This window comes from Kogia breviceps, chromosome 17, assembly GCF_026419965.1.
Source record: "Kogia breviceps isolate mKogBre1 chromosome 17, mKogBre1 haplotype 1, whole genome shotgun sequence".
Classification (NCBI taxonomy): domain Eukaryota; kingdom Metazoa; phylum Chordata; class Mammalia; order Artiodactyla; family Physeteridae; genus Kogia; species Kogia breviceps.
The window spans coordinates 51,627,141-51,649,153 of record NC_081326.1 but is presented as its reverse complement, the minus strand read 5'-3'; the positions used below and the strand labels follow the sequence as shown (position 1 = coordinate 51,649,153).

At 35.8% G+C, this 22,013-nt stretch overlaps 1 protein-coding gene across 1 annotated transcript in view; it reads right to left on the bottom strand.

Moving 5' to 3' along the window:
• PKHD1L1 (PKHD1 like 1) overlaps positions 1-22,013 on the bottom strand; it is a 153,143-nt gene that overhangs the window by 72,708 nt on the left and 58,422 nt on the right. Inside the window, exons 28-42 of the mRNA XM_059042747.2 lie at positions 20,073-20,183; positions 18,807-18,971; positions 17,735-17,856; positions 15,649-15,781; positions 15,033-15,228; positions 12,895-13,037; positions 12,371-12,475; positions 11,474-11,662; positions 10,521-10,691; positions 9,753-9,979; positions 7,686-8,670; positions 3,957-4,205; positions 3,108-3,257; positions 1,515-1,689; positions 402-558 (exon numbers count right to left, since the gene is read on the bottom strand). Of these exons, the coding sequence (XP_058898730.1) occupies positions 402-558; positions 1,515-1,689; positions 3,108-3,257; positions 3,957-4,205; positions 7,686-8,670; positions 9,753-9,979; positions 10,521-10,691; positions 11,474-11,662; positions 12,371-12,475; positions 12,895-13,037; positions 15,033-15,228; positions 15,649-15,781; positions 17,735-17,856; positions 18,807-18,971; positions 20,073-20,183 (3,278 nt within the window). The remainder of the gene's footprint in view (positions 1-401; positions 559-1,514; positions 1,690-3,107; positions 3,258-3,956; positions 4,206-7,685; positions 8,671-9,752; positions 9,980-10,520; positions 10,692-11,473; positions 11,663-12,370; positions 12,476-12,894; positions 13,038-15,032; positions 15,229-15,648; positions 15,782-17,734; positions 17,857-18,806; positions 18,972-20,072; positions 20,184-22,013) is intronic.

The following is a 22,013-nucleotide window of genomic DNA, read 5'->3' as shown; positions in this document are numbered from 1 at the left end:
GGTGCAGTTGTTAAGGATCCACCTGCCAATGCAGGGGACACAGGTTCAACCTCTGAACCAGGAAGATCCCACATGCTGCAGAGCAACTAAGCCCGTGCACCACAACTACTGAGCCTGCGCTCCAGAGCCCATGAGCCACAACTACTGAGCCCACGTGCCACAGCCACTGAAGCCCGCACCTAGAGCCTGTGCTCCACAACAAGAGAAGCCACCACAAGGAGAAGCCCGCATGCCACAACAAAGAGTAGCCCGTGCTTGCCACAACTAGAGAAAGCCCATGCGCAGCAACAAAGACCCAACACAGCCAAAAAAAAACCCAACAACTCCATTACCAATCATTTCACCTCCCATAAGGCTAGTTTTTCTATTGCTGAGACTACTCTATCCAACAGCACTGTTACCAGTTTGGCCATGCCGATGCTTCTGATGTTGACATGCACTGAAGCCCACCCTGAAGGAGTGTGGGCATTTGTCATGCAGATGATATATGTCTCGTTGGAATACTCAATATCACATTTCGCTTCAGCTATGGTAACAAGAACATCCTGTATATTTTCACTGTAAAGTAAAAAAAAGAAAACAAAACATTGACGTTTTTCTCAAATTTCTAGGTCACATTTTCAAACCCTATTATTCATACACATTATTGTAAAAATAATGATCTTACCTATGAGCTATCAAAGTGCAGACTGACACTTTTTTTTTCAGTAGTAAAAACTTCAAAATATTTGTTGAGAAAAAAGTAAACAAAGAGATTAAGAGGTCAGGAAATAAAACTGTACAAACTAGCAAGTATTGCAGTGCTGGAGAAAAACTTGCTTGGGTTCAAATTATTGAGAAATTCTACATTGGTCTCCAAGCAGTCACCTATGTTAGACACTTTCAGCAATTATCTTGCCTATGTGACATTTTTTGTCACATTCACAGACTTTGGAATTTAATCTCCATGTAAAAATGCAAGTCCAACGTAGTTACAGGTACTTGAGGAATTAATATTGCCCGCTATGATTTAAATGATCTGAGGTTTTGAAGTCAAACTTATGTACTTGAAGGATGATGATAGGGCAGTACATAAAATATGAGCCAAAATAATGAATATGTTTATGAAGAAGGAACCTAAACAGTTACCGTGAAATGGATGAAGAGATTTTTCATTGAGCCAATGAAGCAGATGATGGCTGGAGATGAGATTCTGGGGAAAGCATAACAGGGAGGTGATTTATACCTGTGATGTTACTTACTAAGATCTCGGGAAAGTTATTTAGCCTCTCTAATTTTAGTCTTCTAGCCATAAAATGGTATTAAACAATACCTAAGAAGGTAAGCTAGGAAGTTTCTATGGGGTAGAAAGGTTCCTGACACAGAGTATGTAGTCAGTAAATGTAGTGTGGCTTTTGAGCAGGTGGGTAGACTTTACATGACTCTATTCAAACACTGTCCTGGCGCACGAGAAAGCAGGCATAACAGCTGGAGTCAGAAAGATGCACTGATGCATATGCATGTGAAGACAGTACCTGAAGCCTGATCCCAGGACTGTAAGTCTGGTGCCCCCTGCTGTACTGCCTCTCTTGGGAGCTATTTCAGTGATGAGTGGAGTCATTGACATGGTGTATATAAAAGGAGTCGTGGACTGAGATGAATTCTTCTCATTGACCACACTCACTTCACAGGCTTGCTTGGGTCCCCTGCCTATGATAAGAGGAATCAAACTGAGTTCGATTCTGCCATCAGGCCTTTTTTCATGTCCAAAACCCCCAAATATTTTGAATAACATCTTCCTTTTCCCAAAGTCACTTTCACAGGCTCTATGTGAAGTAATAAAGATCTCTAGCAATAGCCAAACACATCACAAAATTCACGCACATTATCAACAGGGGAAAAACCCTTAGGTCCTCCCTCAGAGCCTCTTATTGTAGACAATTCTACAAACCTGCCTGTTCGGTTTTCCAGCGCTAGAGGATTCAACACTGCAAATTAGAGAGGAAGGAAGGAAGAACGGCTAATAGCAAGCACACTGACAGCTGAAAGTGAGGTAACAGACAGAAAAGCTACAAAAACTCAATACAAAAATGCTGAAGAAAGAAGAGGAGCTATTGTTAAGGCAAACGAACCTTGGCAAATCTTTATAGCATTACTGCATTAAGAAAAAAAAATCAGAATACAAACTCTGATGTTGAAATGATAAGCCCAGTCACAAAAATGTTACATTTTCTTCAATATTCTTTAAGAAGTCAGAAGAAGCAAAAATGTTTAGAAAAGCTTCATCAAATTTTGTTAATGTTTTAAAAAATGTTTGTACATAAACCATATTCTTTATTCATCTATATTATTCTCTTTAGTTCTTCTTAAATTTTGCTAGATAATTAAAATCTGTTGTGTTAAAATACCAGATACTTAAACTTCACAGTAACCCACTGAACTAGGGTTAATATTGTCTCCATTCAATAGCTGGACAAACTGAAACAGAGAGGAGTTAAGTTACTTAGCTGAGGTGACAGTTAGTGGCAAAACAAATTCAGGGGCTCCTTAGAGCCCAGGCTTTTAACCACTAGTAAAAATAAATAAGAGTAATAATAATAGCAAATCACATATTATGTTTCAGATACCATTCTATCCACTTCACATACATTAACTTATCAAGCCTCACAATAAGTAGGCTAATGTGATCATTTTCCTTTTACAGAAGAGGAAACTAAGACACAGAGAGCTTGAATAACTTGCCCAAAGACACAGCTTGCGTTTGAATCTTGGCAACGAATTACCGGAGTTCACCCCCATAACCATTATACTATCCCCCTGTTTAAGGAAAAGTTAGTACTCCAATAGGAACTAAAAACATGTTCTCCATTTGGCATGCTCTTTATGTGATAAACTGAAAAACTGCAATTTACAAAAAACAATTCAGTCTAACACAAATGTTATGAATCTTGGAAAATATTATAAGCCTAGAAAACAAAATTCTGAAGAAATTGCTTAAAATCAGGAAATTCATAAAGGTGATTCAATTGCCCCAAATGAACACAAAAAATTGAAAAAAGAAATTCAGTCTGATCTCTATAAAATTAAACAGTTCTCAAAGACTTCCATTCTTTTTTCTGACTACTTACCATTATTAGGTGGAATTTCACATAATAATGTTGTGCAATTAGATTTCAGTCTGTCGACTGCACATTTGGAGCCACACACTAATACAACTGAATTCTGTGGGTTAAACCCAGCGCCTGTCACGGTCATAGTCTGACCACCACCGAAGCTCCCTAGTGAAGACATATAAAAGGGAAAGACAAAGTTAATGAAAAGAAAACCTCCTCTGTAGATATATTTAACTTTATTTTAACACTTGAAATGGAAGCAAGTTTCATTCGATGAAAAGATTCGTAGAACTGAAATTATTTATATTATATTATATTAGTGCAACAGAATCTCTTTTGATTGTAGTTTTTTAAAACCTTCACTGAGTAAATGTCTCATCTGGTCATTTATTTAAACTACTTCTAGGAACTAAAATTTTATTGAAAAGAAATGTCACAAAGAATTTGAGTAGTCAAAACACAAACGTAAAGTTACCATTTTAGTTAAAAGCACATTGGTTATGCTTAAGGTTTTTAACCACTAAAATAATTTTCAAACAGAAAAAAATACTTATTTAGATAGACATAATTACAGGCCAGTGATATCTAAACATGATTTAAAAACAATTTCCAAATATAACCTGGACATTTTCAATAGTATTAAATTTTAAATTATATAGCACAAGAGAAATACAGGCATTAAACAAATATTTTGAAATGACTGATACCCTTGCATGCTTATTAATTTGATGCATAAACAAAAATATTTTAGTGTGTTATAGGAACTACACATTTTAGCAGGGTTTGAAGAATATGTTTCTTTCTAAATAAGTGTTTACTGTAACAATATAAAATATTTCTAGGTTCTGGTACATTCATGCCTACCTTGGCTTGGATGAATATTGTGAATAGTAAGTGGGTACTCAAATACGACTGTGGACACAGCAGAGCCTTTTGTCTTATGATGCATCATAACAGGAAAAGTGCCACCAGCATGATCTCCAGCAATGCATTGCAATACAGTATCATTGACCATGGTCACATTACACTGAATGTTATTTATCATCACTGAAATTTCCAAGATATCAATACCAAAATTTGACCCATTGATCTGAATTTCAGTCCCTGGAGGAGCTTAAAAAAAAAAAAGCAAACCATATAAATATAAATATATACCTAAATTCCAATACTTGCACATGCATTTAAAGATATATCCATTTACTCACATAAACAAAATAATATCCAATATTTTAAAACTAATATAAATGTACCAACAGTACATGTCATGTCATATACATTTTGGCTATAATTTCATTGCAGTCTATGGTATCTTGATTATAAGATATTTATCTCAATGTTATTTTCTAGCACATCTGTCCATTCTACAGATGAAAGTTGTAAGTTACTAATAATTCAGGCTAATGGAAAAGAGAGGAGATCTAGAATGTCTGAAGAATGAATGAATGCCTGAGCAGTGGGTGTTGGGTTAGAGCATATTTAGGGATGAGGTTTACTTTTTAAAACTTTTGGTATTTTTCTGATATTTGCACCTCTTCTGATGAATGGACTATTTTTCTTAATTCAAATATTTTCAATATATATGACTTGATAAACAAATTATGATATATAAATAATTAGGTGTAAGATAGTAAATACAGGAACAAGGAATTAATTTAAAGACTTATAGATGAATGTTGATGTTAATGCCTTGAATAAATGTACATAGAATAAAGTATTTCAATCCTTCTGTTCCCTTCCTTCCTTCTTTTGACAAAAAGCATTGAGGGCATTACACACATGGAATTTTTCACAGGGCATCCAAACACAGACCTACGTTCCTAAATAATAAGTGAATAGTTATTAATCAACATAACTTGTTACAAATGCAGAGTCACCACGTAGTAGTTTGCTTTTAATTCAAGTAGTAACAGTAAAAATAACCACATAATTGACCAGAGTAAGTGTCACTGAAATGTAAGCTGCCATTTTAAAGATCATAGATATTAATGAGATCTTTCATGTTAGGAATAGTTTTAATATACAAGATTAAAAAATGTTTTCAGGTCCTAAGTTTTTAATCTTCTCTGGTATTTTCACCTTTCATATGGAAGTGTTCTAAGTGTGATGTATACCTTGCCTCTTCAGTAAATAAAATATTGGGTTGGTCAAAAGGTTCGTTCGTTTTTTCCGTAAGATAGCTCTAGTAGCACTTAGTTGTCTTTAACTTCATTTGAAACAATTTTGTTAAGACTGTATGTGACAGCTGTCATATCAGCGTGTATTTAAAAAAAGACTTATCAAAATTGGTGAATTTTTGTGTAGCCATTTTAATATTGAAGATGGAAGAAAAAACGCAACATTTTTGGTATATTATACTTTATTATTTCAAGAAAGGTAAAAATGCCAACTGAAACGCAAAAAAAAAGATTTGTGCAGTGTATGGAGAAGGTGCTGCGTCTGATCAAACGTGTCAAAAGTGGTTTGCGAAGTTTCGTGTTGGAGATTTCTCACTGGACAATGCTCCATGGTCGGGGTGACCAGTTGAAGTTGATAGTGATCAAATTGAGACATTAATTGAGATCAACATTATACCACGCAGGAGACGGCCGACATACTCAAAATATCCAAATCAAGTGTTAAAAATCATTTGCACCAGCTTGGTTATGTTCATCGCGTTGATGTTTGGGTTCCATTTAAGGGAAAAAACCCTTTTTGACCATATTTGCAAGTGCAATTGTCTACTGAAACGTCACAAAAACGTTCTGTTTTTTAAAACAAATTGTGATGGGCGATGAAAAGTGGATACTGTACAATAACGTGAAACAGAAGAAATCGTGGAGCAAGCGAATTGAACCAACACCAACCACACCAAAGGCTGGTCTTCATCCAAAGGTGATGTTGTGTATATGGTTGGAATGAAAGGGAGTCCTCTATTATGAGCTCCTTCTGGAAAACTGAACGATTAATTCCAACAAGTACTGCTCCCAATTAGACCAACTGAAAGCAGCACTCAATGAAAAGCATCCAGAATTAGTCAACAGAAAACACATAATTTTCCATCAGGATAACACAAGGCCGAATGTTTCTTTGATGACCAGGCAAAAACTGTTACAGCTTGGCTGGGAAGTTCTGATTCATCTGCCGTATTCACTAGACATTGCACCTTTGGATTTCCGTTTATTTCGATCTTTACAAAATTCTCTTAATGGAAAAAATTTCAATTCCCTGGAAGACTGTAAAGGGCACCAGGACCAGTTCTTTGCTCAAAAAGATAAAAAGTTTTGGGAAGATGGAATTACGAGTTGCCTGAAAAATGGCAAAGGTAGTTGGAACAAAAGGGTGAATACGTTGTTCAATAAAGTTCTTGGTGAAAATGAAAAATGTGCTGTTTATTTTTACTTTAAATCCAAAGGCACTTTTTGGCCAACCCAATGGCTCAGTTCTCACTTGTCCACAAGTCTCATCTATCTTCAGATACATTGTTTTGAAAGATACATTCAAAGAGAGGTGAGACAGAAATGGTTCATGGAAATAAGGAACATATGCCAATATCTAGTTCTTCATTTGCAATGATTACAAATATATGGGAGGAAGTATGCCATTGCCACTGTTAATATTTGCTTCTTAAAATTCTAAATGAGAAAACTTGACGTCTAAAAGAAAATTTCAATAGCAAACTTCTTGAAGGCACAGAATACATCTTACCCAAACCTGATACATTTCCTGGCACTGTAAATTAACCAAGAATTATTTTAAAAGGCCAACATTTAATAAGTTCTTTATTAAAGGAAACTTTTAAGTTGCATTATATGAATGAGATTTTTTAACCTTCTGAGGAAGGTATCTGCATGTGTAAGGAAACTGATATTTTAAGAAACACGTCCAAAGTTTCACCACTGGAAAGTAGAAGAACCAAGATATGAATCCAGGTATTAAGGCCATGTTCTCAGCCATTAGACTATAGCTCCCTCTTCAGAAATCATTACATAGATGATAAGCATTCCAATAGCTTGAAGATGATCAGAAACAGCATAACATAATGACAAAGGATCAGGAAGACATCTCAATCTATTCTTAGCTCAGAAGAACAAGTCATACTAAATAATTAAATAAATCCTATTTTATAATATTTTTTCCACCTGAATGGGCCAATTACCCCCTTAAAAAGAATTCTGTTGTGTTAATAAGTTAATAATCAATTGTAGTTTCCTGGAAACAAGATACTCTAAAAAATTCTCAGTGTTAATAAGATGAACTACTTATGAGTTTTAACAGGTATTTCCTGTCATATTAACATCAAAGACATAAATTAATGACAAATTTTAGTCCACAGGTATCCACCTATTTCTTCCTCATTTTGAAATTTAGGTGAAGTTAATGGGGATTTTGTTTTAAAACAGAAATGGGAATTTGGCCAAAAATTTTATCCCAAGAATGTGCAAAAAATAATCACAAAATAGAGACTACAGAGAACTCAAATCCCATGTATTGATTAAGAGGGTTTGTCTAAAAGCACATCCTAAAAATCATTTTTAAACATTATTCCAATTCTATGCTAGTAAATATTACTGATCAAATTATATCAAGACACCAAAAAAGCAGGTATTGGCGTACCTGTACTTGGGACAACTCCTCTGAGAAGTGGAGTATCTTCCAAGGCATACGTAAATGACAGAGGTGGATAAGTGACTGCATTCACAGAGATCTTTACAATGACCCTTCCAGCTGTCCCTGCTGGGGTACGGCAGTAGACTTCACTGGAATTGACAGAAATAATTTGGCAAGGTTCATCCCCAACAGTGACTGTGGTGTTGCCTGGATAGAAGCCATTTCCAGTGATCATCAAAGTAGTGCCACCACCAATGCTTCCAGAAGTTGGTGTGACAGATGCTACTGGGGGGCTGCTGACAGTAAGGTTTCCCAGAGCTAAGCCTTTCGTTCCCACCACAACACTAAGAGAATAAATTCCAGCCGGAAGAGGAGTCACAAGAACAGTGATGTTATTTTCATTAACATCGATTGCTCTAAACTGTTGATTTCCAATGAAAACAGAAATGTCCTCCAAGATAGTGCCAAAACCTTCTCCTTCAATAAGAACTTTTACAGATCCTTTGATGGTGTTTGGGGAGATTCTTGTTACAAAAGCAGTGATGCTTTCTAAGTATGAAAAGCTGCAGTTCCCTTGACACAGGGCAGGCACTCCGTGGATCAGAAGATTTACCTTCACAAGCTGTTGGGGAGCAGGAGAGGTTTCACATTCAATGGCTGTATAATTCACTGACAGAACTTTACATGGAAAATGACCCATAAGGACTTGTACACCAGCAGAAGAAACTGCAAATCCAGAGCCTTTTATGGTCACTTTTGTCATTCCTGTAGTTGACCCTGCATTTGGTAATACCACGTCGATGTTTGGCAAAAGTGCAAATCGCCCATCAAATTCACTGGACAGTGTGTTGATAGCAGTACCTAGATTGTAGACAGTTACTGTGACCATTTCCCTGATGCCAACATCCATTGAGTTTTGAGGGTCAATATGACACACAATGGAATTATTACTACTTTCTTCTACAACACAGGGATAGCTACCAATTGTAACCTGAAAATAAAATGAACATGAAAACAAGTCAATACATTACTCTAGTGTGAACTTAAATTTTGTATTAGCAACAACTAAATTTTAAAAATTGGGGACTTCCCTGGTGGCACAGTGGTTAAGAATCTGCCTGCCAGTGCAGGGGACATGGGTTCGAGCCCTGGTCCGGGAAGATCCCACACATGCCGTGGAGCAACTAAGCCCGTGTGCCACAACTGCTGAGCCTGAGCTCTAGAGCCCGCGAGCCACAACTACTGAAGCCCACACGCCTAGAGCCTGTGCTCCGCAACAAGAGAAGCCACCGCAATGAGAAGCCTGTGCACCGCAACGAAGAGTAGCCCCCGCTCTCGGCAACTAGAGAAGGCCCGTGCACAGCAACAAAGACCCAACGCAGCCAAAAAATCAATCAATAAATAAATTTTTTAAAAAATTGATCATGTGCAAACTTTGTTTTCATGAAATTAATTTGGGGGCTGATTAAGGCATATCTTGGATTAATCTTAAACTAAATTATGATCATACACAAATGTTCATAGTTACATTTTTGATAATAACCAAAAAGGTGAAAACAACCCAAATGTCCATGAACTAATGAATGGATAAATAAAATGTATACACTATGCAGTGGAATATTATTCAGTCATAAAAAGAAATGAAGTACTGCTACATGGTACATCATGGATGAACCTTGAAAACGCTATGCTTAGTGAATATAGCTAGTCACAAATGACCACATATTGTATGATTCTATTTATAAGAATATTCACAATAGGCAAATCCACAGAGACAGAAAAATTAGTGGTTGTTTAGGGCCAGGAAGTATGGAGGGGTTGGGGGTAATATCTAAGGACTGTGGGGGTCCTTTTTGGGGTAAAGAAAATGTTCTAAAATTGACTGTGGTGATGGATGCACAAGTCTACGAACATACCAAAAGCTTCTGAATTGTGCACATTAAATGGGTGAGTTGTATGGTGTCTGAATTATATCACAATTAAGCTGTCATAAATTAAACTATTAGGTTATGGATGAAACATCTTCCTTTTACTGTGTATACAGAAGTAAAAAGGAGATCTTTATATTCTTACCTTATTACCACATGTGAGATTACTGAAGGCACGTCCAGTAATTGTTATCAATTCATTTACTGTTCCGATGGATGGACTAATGTTGCTTATAGATGGTGAAAAACAACTTGAAAGCTCAAAGAGCAATCTACCTGAATGTGCAAACATGGTACTGTTCAGGCCACACAGGGGTTCTGTTGCTAGGCAGCCCGTCACAGAGCTTCCCAAGTGCAAATTCACAGGTCCTCCTTTAGACAAAAGAATTGCCTGTAAGTCATGGATAAAATTCTAAAACAAGAATTGTTTTCAGACTGCATTACTCTAATTTTGATGACGATGGTCTATATTCTGGTAAGTCTTTTTTTCCTAAATGACAAGAGGAGACCCAGGAGGTACAAAGTTAAAAGAAAGACCTGGGCAAAAATGATACAGTAAAGAGTGAATATAAAATTAATTTATTTTTCAATTTGTCTAAGGCCAGACCTTATGGGGAAAATGAAACAACATCATCTCACATTTTAATATATTTTCAGGCACTTACAGCGTATCAGAACTTTTTCACATTAATGTCTCATTTGAGGCACATAAGGATTCTGGGAGACTGACAGGACATTAACATGATCCCCTTATTTTATAGAATAAATTCTAGCCTCAGAGCAGTCCCGACCTATTCAGGGTCATGCGGCTAGTGAGAGACAGTTAGCCCCAGTCATCTGCCTCCTGCTCCAGAAAGGATGCATATACCCTGGGTCACCGAAGTGACAGGGTTTCCACCTTTAACCTTCTTACCCTGAGCATATGTGGCTTCAGTGCCACCCACAGACAGGTGCAGGGGAATGTGCCTGGTTTCAGCTGGTAAAACATTAATGACTCCTTGGAGAAAAGCGGAGTGAGCTTCATCAACATACCCGCTGCTATAATAATGGGTTCCAGGTGAAGTAAATTGGTAAGAAAATGAACCTACCATAAAATGAGATTGCACATAATAAATACAAGCAATTAATGCACCTTTGAAAAGAAATTTGAAATAATCATTCAAACGCGTATGCAGATGACAGGTTTCTGATTTTTCATGCATGTGATATTTCAACAGAAAGTAGTAAGGAAATGACTATAAAACAACTATAAAATGTCTATAAAATGGCTGTCTTGTATAATGAAATTACATTCTAGGAAGGCAAGATCCAACATTAATTTTTCTAGAGAAACCATGTTAAATCTGGCATAATTCACAGAATCTTAAAGAAAAACTCAACATGCAATGAAAAACAGTTTGTGTTCATGAGTAAAAAGTTCAAACTGCTACCTGTGTGGAACAAAACAGGCAGTCTAAAAGGCACACTGTACGCTAAGTTGTCCTAGAAGAAAGACTGATTTTAAAGCTGATTCCAATCAACAGAAGTTCATACTTGCTATCAGATTGATATGATTAAAACACGTACTTCAATTTTCTTTGTATTTTGCTTGTTTCAATATATTTTTCTGGTTGATTATTCCAGAATGAATAGAGATATTTCTGATAGCAGAACTCATCTCTGATGTATAAAATACCTTGCTGACATTCACTTAGAATATTTTATAAATTTGTAATATGTTTACTATAGCAATAAAATGCTGGCTAAACCATTTTGTGTACTTGTATATATTATTTATGCAAAAGTATTTTAAATCTAAACAAATTTCTTTTTATTACACCTGGGAAAAAGAAGCATGATGCAAAATGCAACAAAGCGGAAACATACCTGATGCAGATTTTTCTCTTCTATTGGTAAATCCTTTGCCATCATAAATTACACTTCCAGGACTGGAGACAGAGAAAACTCTATATCCTATTCCCTTGAGATACGGGTGTGCTTGCCAATGCCATGTCACTGTGTCTCCCACAGACACGTTTAAGACTGATGGTGACCAGGCATAACCTAATCCGTGCACTGGGAGCAAGAATTGAGTCATATTTTTAAAGAAAAAAGGAAAAGGAGTAAAAATTCTTAATAATTATCTTTGAAAATATTGCCTTTTTATACAGCCATGAGTGAAAAAACTTTTAAATTAACATTGTAAAACTTTTACATGTCTACTTTAAACACATAATAAAAATAAACAGAAATAATGGAAAGTAACATAATGAGAAGCTAAGGAAAAGATAAACCACACAACTCCAAAACTGATGACCGAGAGGCAATTTGAAAAAAATCAGAGTCAATAAACAAGTTGTTCAGAAATGTCACATGGAATATTTTTAAAAGCTCTGATCAATTCTTTAAACACAAAAATTTTCTCAGGCATTGAGGCATGCAAAAATCTATATAATTTCTATTTGAATATTTATTTAGAAACCTATAATGGAAAACAAACTATAGTAATTCAGGAGGTTCTATACTGTAGTAAAACCAAGTGGCAATTCCTGAACTTGGAAATCTTAAGCCTAGCCTTCTAGACTCAAGTCTACTGCTTGCTGATTCATTCTATATGTGGCCCCCTATGTCAAGTGGATAAATTCTAGACAAACTATTAACAACTTATACAAAGAAATAACAATAATTATTCTCTGAATACTTTGAAGTATTGTAAGTAAAAATCAAATTAATTCCAAGGTAACATGTCTCCATTATTTACAGCAGATAAATGTTGTCTGATACCTGAATCTTCCCCACTGTTGGTAATCCTGAATACTTTCCCTGTTGAATGAACAATACATTTTATGACATTTTCTGATGATGCTGTCACATTGCAAGGGAAGGACCCTAGAAAGAAAAAAGATGGGGGAAAAAACATTTTCTCAAATGGTTTTTGTGAAATACAGAGACGAAGTATAATTAGTAAATAGTCAAGGCCCTACAAAAGCTCCCCATTACGTAGTAGGATCTTTGGTACTTTTTTCTGATAGTAATCATGTTTGAGTACTGACTAGTTTTAGAACAGAGACCTCTCCTTTTTTAAAGTGGTCTATATACATTAAATATTTGGTAATTATTTATTGAAATCAAAAGCAGTTATTTAGTTTATTTTTACCACCTAACCAAATACACTTAACCTTTTACATGCTAATAGAAAAACAAAGCTTCCATGACTGAGAGTATTTGTGTAATAACACAGCACCTACAGTACATCATTTAAGATGAGAAAAATGATAACAGCCCTCCTGTGAGGATGAAACTCTTACCCAAAAGCACAGTGTTCTCAGCTAGTATTGTGCTGAATCCCAAACCCATTATAGTGATTTCAGTTCCACCATATAAGGAGCCCTTCTGTGGAAACATGTTGGTCACTTGCAAAATATACTGTATAGAAGCATTTAATTTGTCTCTGTAACAGAAAAATTAATAGATATTTCAATGAGCATTCCATGGGGTCATGTTGTTAAACTCTTAAGACCTGATTCATTTAAGAGGAAGTACTTGAATATTTAATAAAACATTACTTTCTCAAACTGGTTAATCTGATAATTATCATGACCTCAGTTTGGTTGGATCATATACATATATAATATTTGTTTCCCTAAATATGAAAATTACGTTTCTGAAAATCCCACGGCAGGAGAATTTGAGATGGAAGAACTTAAAATACTATGGGAAAAATATGGTTATGAGAACTGAGGTCACAAGAAATACATGAAATCCTTTAAAATATTTTATCTAGTTATTAGAATAAAACATAAAGGCATAAAAAAACCAAAAAAATTTCCCCAAAACCCATAAAGGCAGCATTATCCATAACAAAGAATAGTAATGAAATTCCATATATTTAATATAAGTAAAGTTTTGTGCAATTAATTTGAATTTATCATTCTATATTTGTTGAAAACTTGTCATATCTCCCTTCCCACTATTTCAATGAGAGGGATTTAAATTTATTTTGCTTCGTTACAAGGTATCTGCTAGGAGGCCATTGAAATGTACAGTGCTTTTCTGACGTGACATATAGAGTTGACTTCCACATCCCAGCTCCTACCATAACTCAAATGAGTCTTTGTGTTAATTTTTATCTAACTTCCTCATCATAAATGAATTGGTAGTTTTTGAACCACCACCCAAGTACCCAGTTTTGTATGCTGTCAATTCTGCCCATTATATCATCAAGCCAAAGCACAAGCCAACAGCTCTTCTAGAACCATGTGAGCTCTGCCCTGTGAATCTAAGAGGGGATGTAGTTCTGAGGTTTATGTTCACTGTTGCTCTTCTTTCTTCACCTCCCACAAGACTCTTCTCCAATGATCTCTCCTTCTACTTTGACATCAGTTTTACTTGCCTTTTTTTAATCCCTAAATTCCAGTTTTCTCTTTTTCTAAGTACTCTAAACCAGTAACTTCCTTATGCCAGAACTAAAATTTTACCAGTTGACAAGCAGCTTCAGGGAAGAAAATACTAAACACCTATTTAAAGGAAAGTTAGAGTTGGAGGAGGATTCTCTCCACCCTCTCCTTCACCTGGCAGCTCCCACCCATTTCTTGACTTACTTGTCACCTTTACAGAGAACTCTTTCCAGTCCCCAGTCCCTCAGGAAAAATTAGCTCTATTATATGTTCTTGTAGCACCTGGGATCTCTTATCCATAGCCTTTTTCTCATTTATAATCCAGTTATTGATGTAATCATCTGTTTGAAATCTGCCTCCCCAACAAAATTGTGGGCATCATTAAAGTGGGGGACACGTCCCTCTTATTCCCCACTATAAATCCAGCACTGAGAAAGTGCCTGCCCACCAGTAACTTCTTTTTTTAAAAAAAAAATTTATTTAATTTATTTTATTTTTGGCTGTGTTGGGTCTTCATTGCTGCATGCGGTCTTTCTCTAGTTGCGGCGAGCAGGGGCTACTCTTCGCTGCGGTGAGCGGGCCTCTCATTGCAGTGGCTTCCCTTGTTGCGGAGCATGGGCTCTAGGCGCACGGGCTCAGTAGTTGTGGCTCACGGGCTCAGCCGCTCCACGGCATGTGGGATCCTCCCGGACCAGGGCTCGAACCCATGTCCCCTGCATTGGCAGGTGGATTCTTAACCACTGCGCCACCAGGGAAGCCCCCAGTAACTTCTTGATAAGTATTTCCAGAATGAATGAAAGTCATGTGACATATACATAAACCTAGGTCTGCAGGGAAATCTTACAACCTAATCTGAATGGTATTGGTCTCAAACCTAAGCATCATACTGCATGTTATGAGATATTTTCAGATCTTTTGCAAAAGGAATTGTAGAAAGGTGAAGAGAGCAACTGAAATATTATAAGGTTAATGACTATTTCTCTTCCTATCTCAATATATTAGCACCATGTGTTCCAGAACTCTGTCAAAGTTTATGGTCATTACCATACCTTGTTGACGCAAAACCCCAGTTTCTGACTTCTACACAGATATCATGTTTTCCAGGAGACAACTTGGGCAAAAGGCATCTAATATCTGTGAAGTTCCAGTGAAGGACCTGGCAGGATTTTCCTCCAACATAGACCTCCATGTTTTGTGCGAGTTCATTTCCAAAGTTATAACCCTTAATTGTTAAATTAACTTCTCCTATTATTTGAAAAGAAAAGTTTTACAGAAAGAGTCAATGTATTATCCAGTGCAAAATTTGAATATTAAGTCAACCCACTCATCTCTTATGTTTCATTGGATTTAGGAAATCCTAACACTTGCAGAGGTAAAAGAAAATCAATGAAAGAGTTGATAGCTGCCACATGGAGATAAAGTTCATGTTTAATTGTTTAACGGGAAAAAATATGGCAAAGAACTTTAAAAATTAATATTTTTCTTATTATTGCACATGTTCAAAGTGATACAATAAACAGACCAATTTATGGTTAAAAAATAAAACCTGTGACAGGTTTTGCTTTAAGAAACACAACTGCAGAGAAGCTGCTTCAAAAGCCTTTTTAGAAATGGTATACACATACATATACATCCAATGACTAATCTTATTGAAGAATTTCTTACCCAGGATTGTCCGTACTTTGGGACTAAAATCAGTTATAACTGGAGTCTGTAAACAATTATAGCTATAAGCATTCTTTGCCATGGCTTGAAATCCACTGGTAATAACTGATATATCAACTGTACCCTCAATTCTCTGAAATAAGGGGAAAAAATAAAACAATTAGAAAATATTAAATGTTGAGATACAGAAATTCAATGGCTAAAAACAAATAGAATTATTCAAAATAAACTTCCAAAGATGTTTTTTTTTTCAAAGTCATGAATCAGAGTTAACTATCAGATATTTAGAAAGTTGTGGTGTCAAATGTAAGTTGCATGTTTGAATTCTTTAGATAAAGCTATATGATATAGTGGTTTTGTGGGTATTTATGATCAATTCAAATGCATCTATAGTATCGGATTTCCCAGGGTTCTGCAATATAGTTCAGATGTTCTGGACAAGTAAGTCTCTCTCTTTCTTTTTTTTTTTTTTTTAAATATTTATTTATTTATCTATTTACTTATGGCTGCATTGGGTCTTCCTTGCTGTGCACAGGCTTTCTCTAGTTGCAGCAAGTGGCGGGGGCTATTCTCTGTTGCGATGCGCAGGCTTCTCATTGCGGTGGCTTCTCTTGTTGTGGAGCATGGGTTCTAGGAGCGCGGGCTTCAGTAGCTGTGGCTTGTGGGCTCTAGAGCACAGGCTCAGTAGTTGTGGCGCATGGCCTTAGTTGCTCCGCGGCATGTGGGTTCTTCCCGGACCAGGGCTTGAACCTGTGTCCCCTGCATTCACAGGCGGATTCTTAACTGCTGTGCCACCAGGGAAGTCCCTGGACAAGTGATTCTCTAATTAATAAAGCTACGATACTTCAAGTTTTGAGTTTTTTGCTCTTAAAATAGGCTTGAATGTAATTTTTGTTTCTCTTCATGGACAAATGACATTATTATATACTTTGCTGACATAGTTCCAGAATCCAAGACTAAAACCTAAGAAAAATATTTGGTGCTTTCACCAATACAGCACCTATACAATTACCAATTAGGAAAAATCATCTTCCTAGCATCTAGTACTTAGTGCACACTCAGTGTTTAATTGAATGATATAATTTAAACTAAGCTAGGGCTTCCCTGGTGGCGCAGTGGTTGAGAGTCCGCCTGCCGATGCAGGGGACACGGGTTCGTGCCCCGGTCCGGGAAGATCCCACATGCCGCGGAGCGGCTGGGCCCGTGATCCATGGCCGCTGAGCCTGCGTGTCCGGAGCCTGTGCTCCGCAACAGGAGAGGCCACAACAGTGAGAGGCCCGCGTACCACAAAATAATAATAATAATAATAATTTAAACAAAGCTTTAATTTACTATATCCCCCAGATTCTCATCTCCATCATTCAGTCCAACACATGCTCAAATTCACTTCTCCTACATCAACTACATAATAATTCCCACACTTAATCTATTACGTTTTTAAATATCAGTGACTGAATTCACTCTTTTTGCACAGAGTAAGTAAAACAGAGTCTTGGTTTAAATTTAAACACTATTTTAAAAAATAAAGAACAATGACTGGTCCTAAAATGAAATATTCCATGGGAAACTTTACACTGTGTGTGTTTTGCCAACAAACAGAAACGTTAACATATTTAAAATATATATTCCTTTAAAAAAAACCCAAATGTCTAGAATGGCTTCCCTGAATTTTTTAGACTATTTATTACTGCTATATTTTTTTCATCCTTGGATTTACCTTGTCAACTCCCATTCATCATCTTTCCGCCTCTGATAGGACATCAACTTTTCCATGAAACTCTTCCTGACACCCTCTCCCCACTGTATTTTATCTTCATTTTGTGTCTACTTCTATCATTTCAAATGGAACACACTATTTAACATTGGTTTATATGTATGTCTTCCTTAATGATGTTAAGTATCTAGAATGTGGAAGATAGTATTTTGTATTTGGATCATGGCAAAAAATGTTGAAGAAATAATTGTTAAAGAGCATAACTGAAACTTGCTAGGTAAATAAGGCATTTGTTTAACCCTTTACTGAGATGTTCCTGAATTCATACAATTTCAGACTTAGAAGGAAAATGACTGAAATCAGATGCCTTACTTTTGGTGTTCTGCAGGTTATCTTATTCAAATCCCCTTCAATTACATTGCAGGTTCGATTTCCGACTAATACCTTTGAATTTTCATTAAAGCCAAATCCAGATAGAGTCAGAAGAGTACCACCTTCATAAGTAAAAACACAAAATCAGACAACAAAAACACATTAGATTAACTATAACAAAAAGACACTTTGGCAGTCATCTAACATCATTCAAGAATTGTCTAATTATCCAAGAGACAGGTTGGCAAATAGATCAAGGACCAGCCTCGAGATATATAGAATCATCACCACATACCAGAGTCTGAGCTCTGGAGTCGGGAGCTGTAAAGGGGCTGGACTAAGTGATTCAATGAAATAACACAGATTTGCAACTAACATGTGTTTTTGTGTCTTCATCCTAAAGAGAAATTATGCTATTTCTATTTACTCAACCAGTGGGAAATGAGAGTGAATTAAGACTCTTACAAAATCCCAAATTTTAATACCTTTAAGTAAAAGAAAAACTAAGAAAAAATCCCAACAAAATAAAAATAGCATACAATATAAAAACAGAACACACCAAAAAGATCAAGGCCAAGCACAAAATCCACAATTAAGCATGGTCAAACAAACAAACAAACAAAACACAAAGGAAATGAAGCAGGACAGGAAAAATGTGTCATTTTCTTTCCATCTTCTGCATCAGCATCCCTTTCCCTGATTTGTTTTTGGAACTTTTTCTGGGTCTAGTAGCTCCACTGAGACTGTGATTATAAATGGAGCAGCTGGTAAGCAGAATAATAACTAATAAATCTTATCTTGACATAATTAATGAGCTTGTTATAGACACATGTAATAATTGATGATATTAATTCAATAACCTAAGATGTAAGTAGAAGCAGTCACCCTGACTTGTGCTGCATACGAAAAGAATTAGTCATCCACTGAATCACTGTGCCTTCTAAAAGAGGAGTCTCCTTTGTTCTATATGAGGAAGCTTTGGAGTCCTCTCCCTTCATCCTGTTCTAGAAACAGTTCAATGAAATGATGGAAATGTATGCAGTTTTCTTTGTTTGGAACAATTAACTATTACCTGCTAGGCTTCCAGAAGCAGGCCAGATGTGTGAGATCTGACTCTGATAAATGAAGTGTAATTCCTCCTCCTCTCTATTCTGTGCTAGTCCAACATCAGCTATGGACACAGCAACTGGGAAACGTCCAGCACTTCCATTCAGAATCTGGCAGTTGATCTCATTTTCTTGTGATAAAAGAAGAAGAAAATGGTCAAGAAATGCTTTTGTTAGATAACATTACTGAAATTTTATATTTGCAAATATAAACAGTGGCCTTCATTTTTATACTCCAAGAAATGTATTTAAGGAAGACTACTCATATATTAATGGGAGGAAAACCTTTACGAACTACCTCATGTTACGAATCAGACAGGGCTAGAAAAGAGTAAGGCAAAATAATAATGAAAGTGGGGTAAACAATTTGCTCCCGAGGTACTACACTGTGGCAAAAAAGTTACTATAAGAAGAATTTTAAATCCTAACCTATAAGATCATTTATACGAATAAGTCTAAAAACTTTGGTCCAATACAATGTTTATGTCCCAAACTGAGTAAAATATTAGGTTTCAACAAGAAAACTGATAAAAACTAAGTGAAAAGCATTCTTCACTTCATTTAGAACAGCATGTATGCACTTATAATACAGGCACAATACTGACTATTAGAGCTCAAGAATGCATAGGAGATGTAAATTAAAAACAACTTAAATGATATGGAAGGTGAATTTGCTTATGTAATTCCAACTTATTAAAATTAATAAAAATACCTAGGATTATGAAAGAGAATTTTTAGGGAGACAAATAATTATAGTCTTCACTTTTCCATAAATAGAAAATATGATCTTTAAATTCTACATTAATACATAGAGGACTATGAAGTTTGGACTATAGAAGTCCAGGAAGATGGCTATGTCCTCTTGCTATGACTAATGAGGCATTTTCAAAGCTCGGGCAGAGGGGACCATGGACTATCAGAGCTGCAATTCATGTATTTTTGTGTCCCAGAGACACACTAAAGAAGGAAAGATTTCAGGTAATCACTTTATGAGGAAAAAGAACAAAAATCAACTGTTATGGGATAAAGACACTGTACCACAGTGAAAGAATTAGTCTGTGGTCATAACCAAAGATTAAAAAGATAAGGTATTTATCCAGAGCAGTCTGCCAATTTCATAACCCCAAAGGTACTCTATAGGAAAATCACTATTGTAACACTGCTCTTTGGCTCTACTTTCTCTTCCGGAAAAACAATTAGACTCAAAAATAATGATTTTTAAAAGAATCTACCATTCACAGAAAGAAGAGAGCAACCTGCTGGTCCAACTGAGACCGATACAGTTGAGCTAGGAGAAAATCCCGAGCCTGATACAGTCAGAATTGTGCTTTCTTCATAGGACCCTGAAAAGGATAAATTTAAATAACAATATTAAAATGACAAAACATAGAATCTGTTGTTATGAAATCAGGTATTTCTCAGCGAAAAATGAGCCTATCTTCTAAAAGATATAAACAATAAGCCTATAAGCAAGCAGCGAAAAAAGACATTTATTTAGCAATGGTACTTTTTTTCCATTGAATTACTGCACAGTGCTTCATGTTTTGAATCTGTGTGTTTATAGAGATTAGTGGCAAGAATTATCTGACTCAGTATAGAATGTTGTAAGGAAAGGAAAATCATTCTTATGACAAAGAAATTAAACAGACATTTCCATATGGTAACTTAGACTAGGACAGAACCGCCATCACAAACTCCTGAGAAAAGAATAAACTGTACAATAAGTGTAGTAGACACTTTCCATTTGAAATAGGATATGATTACTTTATCTGGAATGATACCCATCCTAAAGTGCCTGGGCTATTCCAGGTTTATACTTGCTGGCCCAGCATCCTATACTGAATGTTCTCCATTCACTCTTAAAGGTATCCAGATTTGATCGATAAATGACACAGTCATCCGACTCATATAACATCACACACAACACAGATTATAAATGTATTTAAATAGCTAAGAATGAAAAACAAAACTTCAAAATTTTAGGAGAAAACATAACCGAATACCTTAATGACGTTAATGTAGAGATGGATTTCTTAAATAAGATACAAAAAGCCATGGTTATCCATAAAGGAAAAGATATATAAATTAAAATAAATCAGTGCTTTAAACGTTTCCATGAACAAGATACTAAAAAAAAAGATCATAAGTGAAATACTGGGAAAAGATGTGTGCAAAGGATCAGCAAACATAATATACAATACACAGTGCAAGTTGATAGAAAAAAGACAATCTGATAAGTGTATAAAAGATGTTAACAAGCAATTTGCAGAAGAAGAAATAATCTAAATGTCCAAGAAACATACAAGAAGATATTCCTGTGCATTACTAATCAGGGAATAGACAACATTAAAGCAGTGATGAGACAACTTCTTACACTCATCAGATTGACCAAAATTAGAAACTCATAATATGAAGTGTTGGCAAAGATGTGGGGAATATGGTGCTCTCATACCCACTGGAGGTACAGCCACTTTGGGGAGCAATTTGGTCACCTAATGAACTGAATACACATATACCCATTAATCCACGTGTAGGTATAAACCCTAAAGAAGCTCTAGCATGTATGTTATAGTAGATTTGTACAAGAAAGCTCAATACAGTCATGTGTAAAAACAAAAAACTTGTAAATTTTGTAAATGTCCATCAACAGAAGAACAAATAAATTGATGTATCCATGAAGTATTTTAGTGATGAATTAGATATACATAAAACCATATAAATATTTCTCAAAATGAATGCTGAATGACAAAAGATGCAAATGATATGTACAATGTAATAGCTCATTTGTAAACTTAAAAAACTGGCAAAATTACCATATGTGTGTTATACACAAAAGCTATTTAAAATGGCGTGGAAGAATACACACAAAATTAATTATTGTGATTGCCTCTGGGGAAGTTCGCAGGGGACTAACACTGAGCATGGTGCTTAGAGAGAACTATAATTATAAAAATGTCTGAAGAATATATTCTTTCAACACAAAGTTGTGCTATTTTAAAGATTTCAATGGTTTTTTTCTTTTTGTTTGCTGATTTATAGTTAGCAGGTGAATTTTTCTACTAGTCAACAGGACTAAATATACGATTATAGTATCTGAGCTTACCTTTCTGACTGAAAATAAGCCACCCCTTACAATCCTTGGTCATGCTGTTTATTTCAATCCTTGGGAGTTC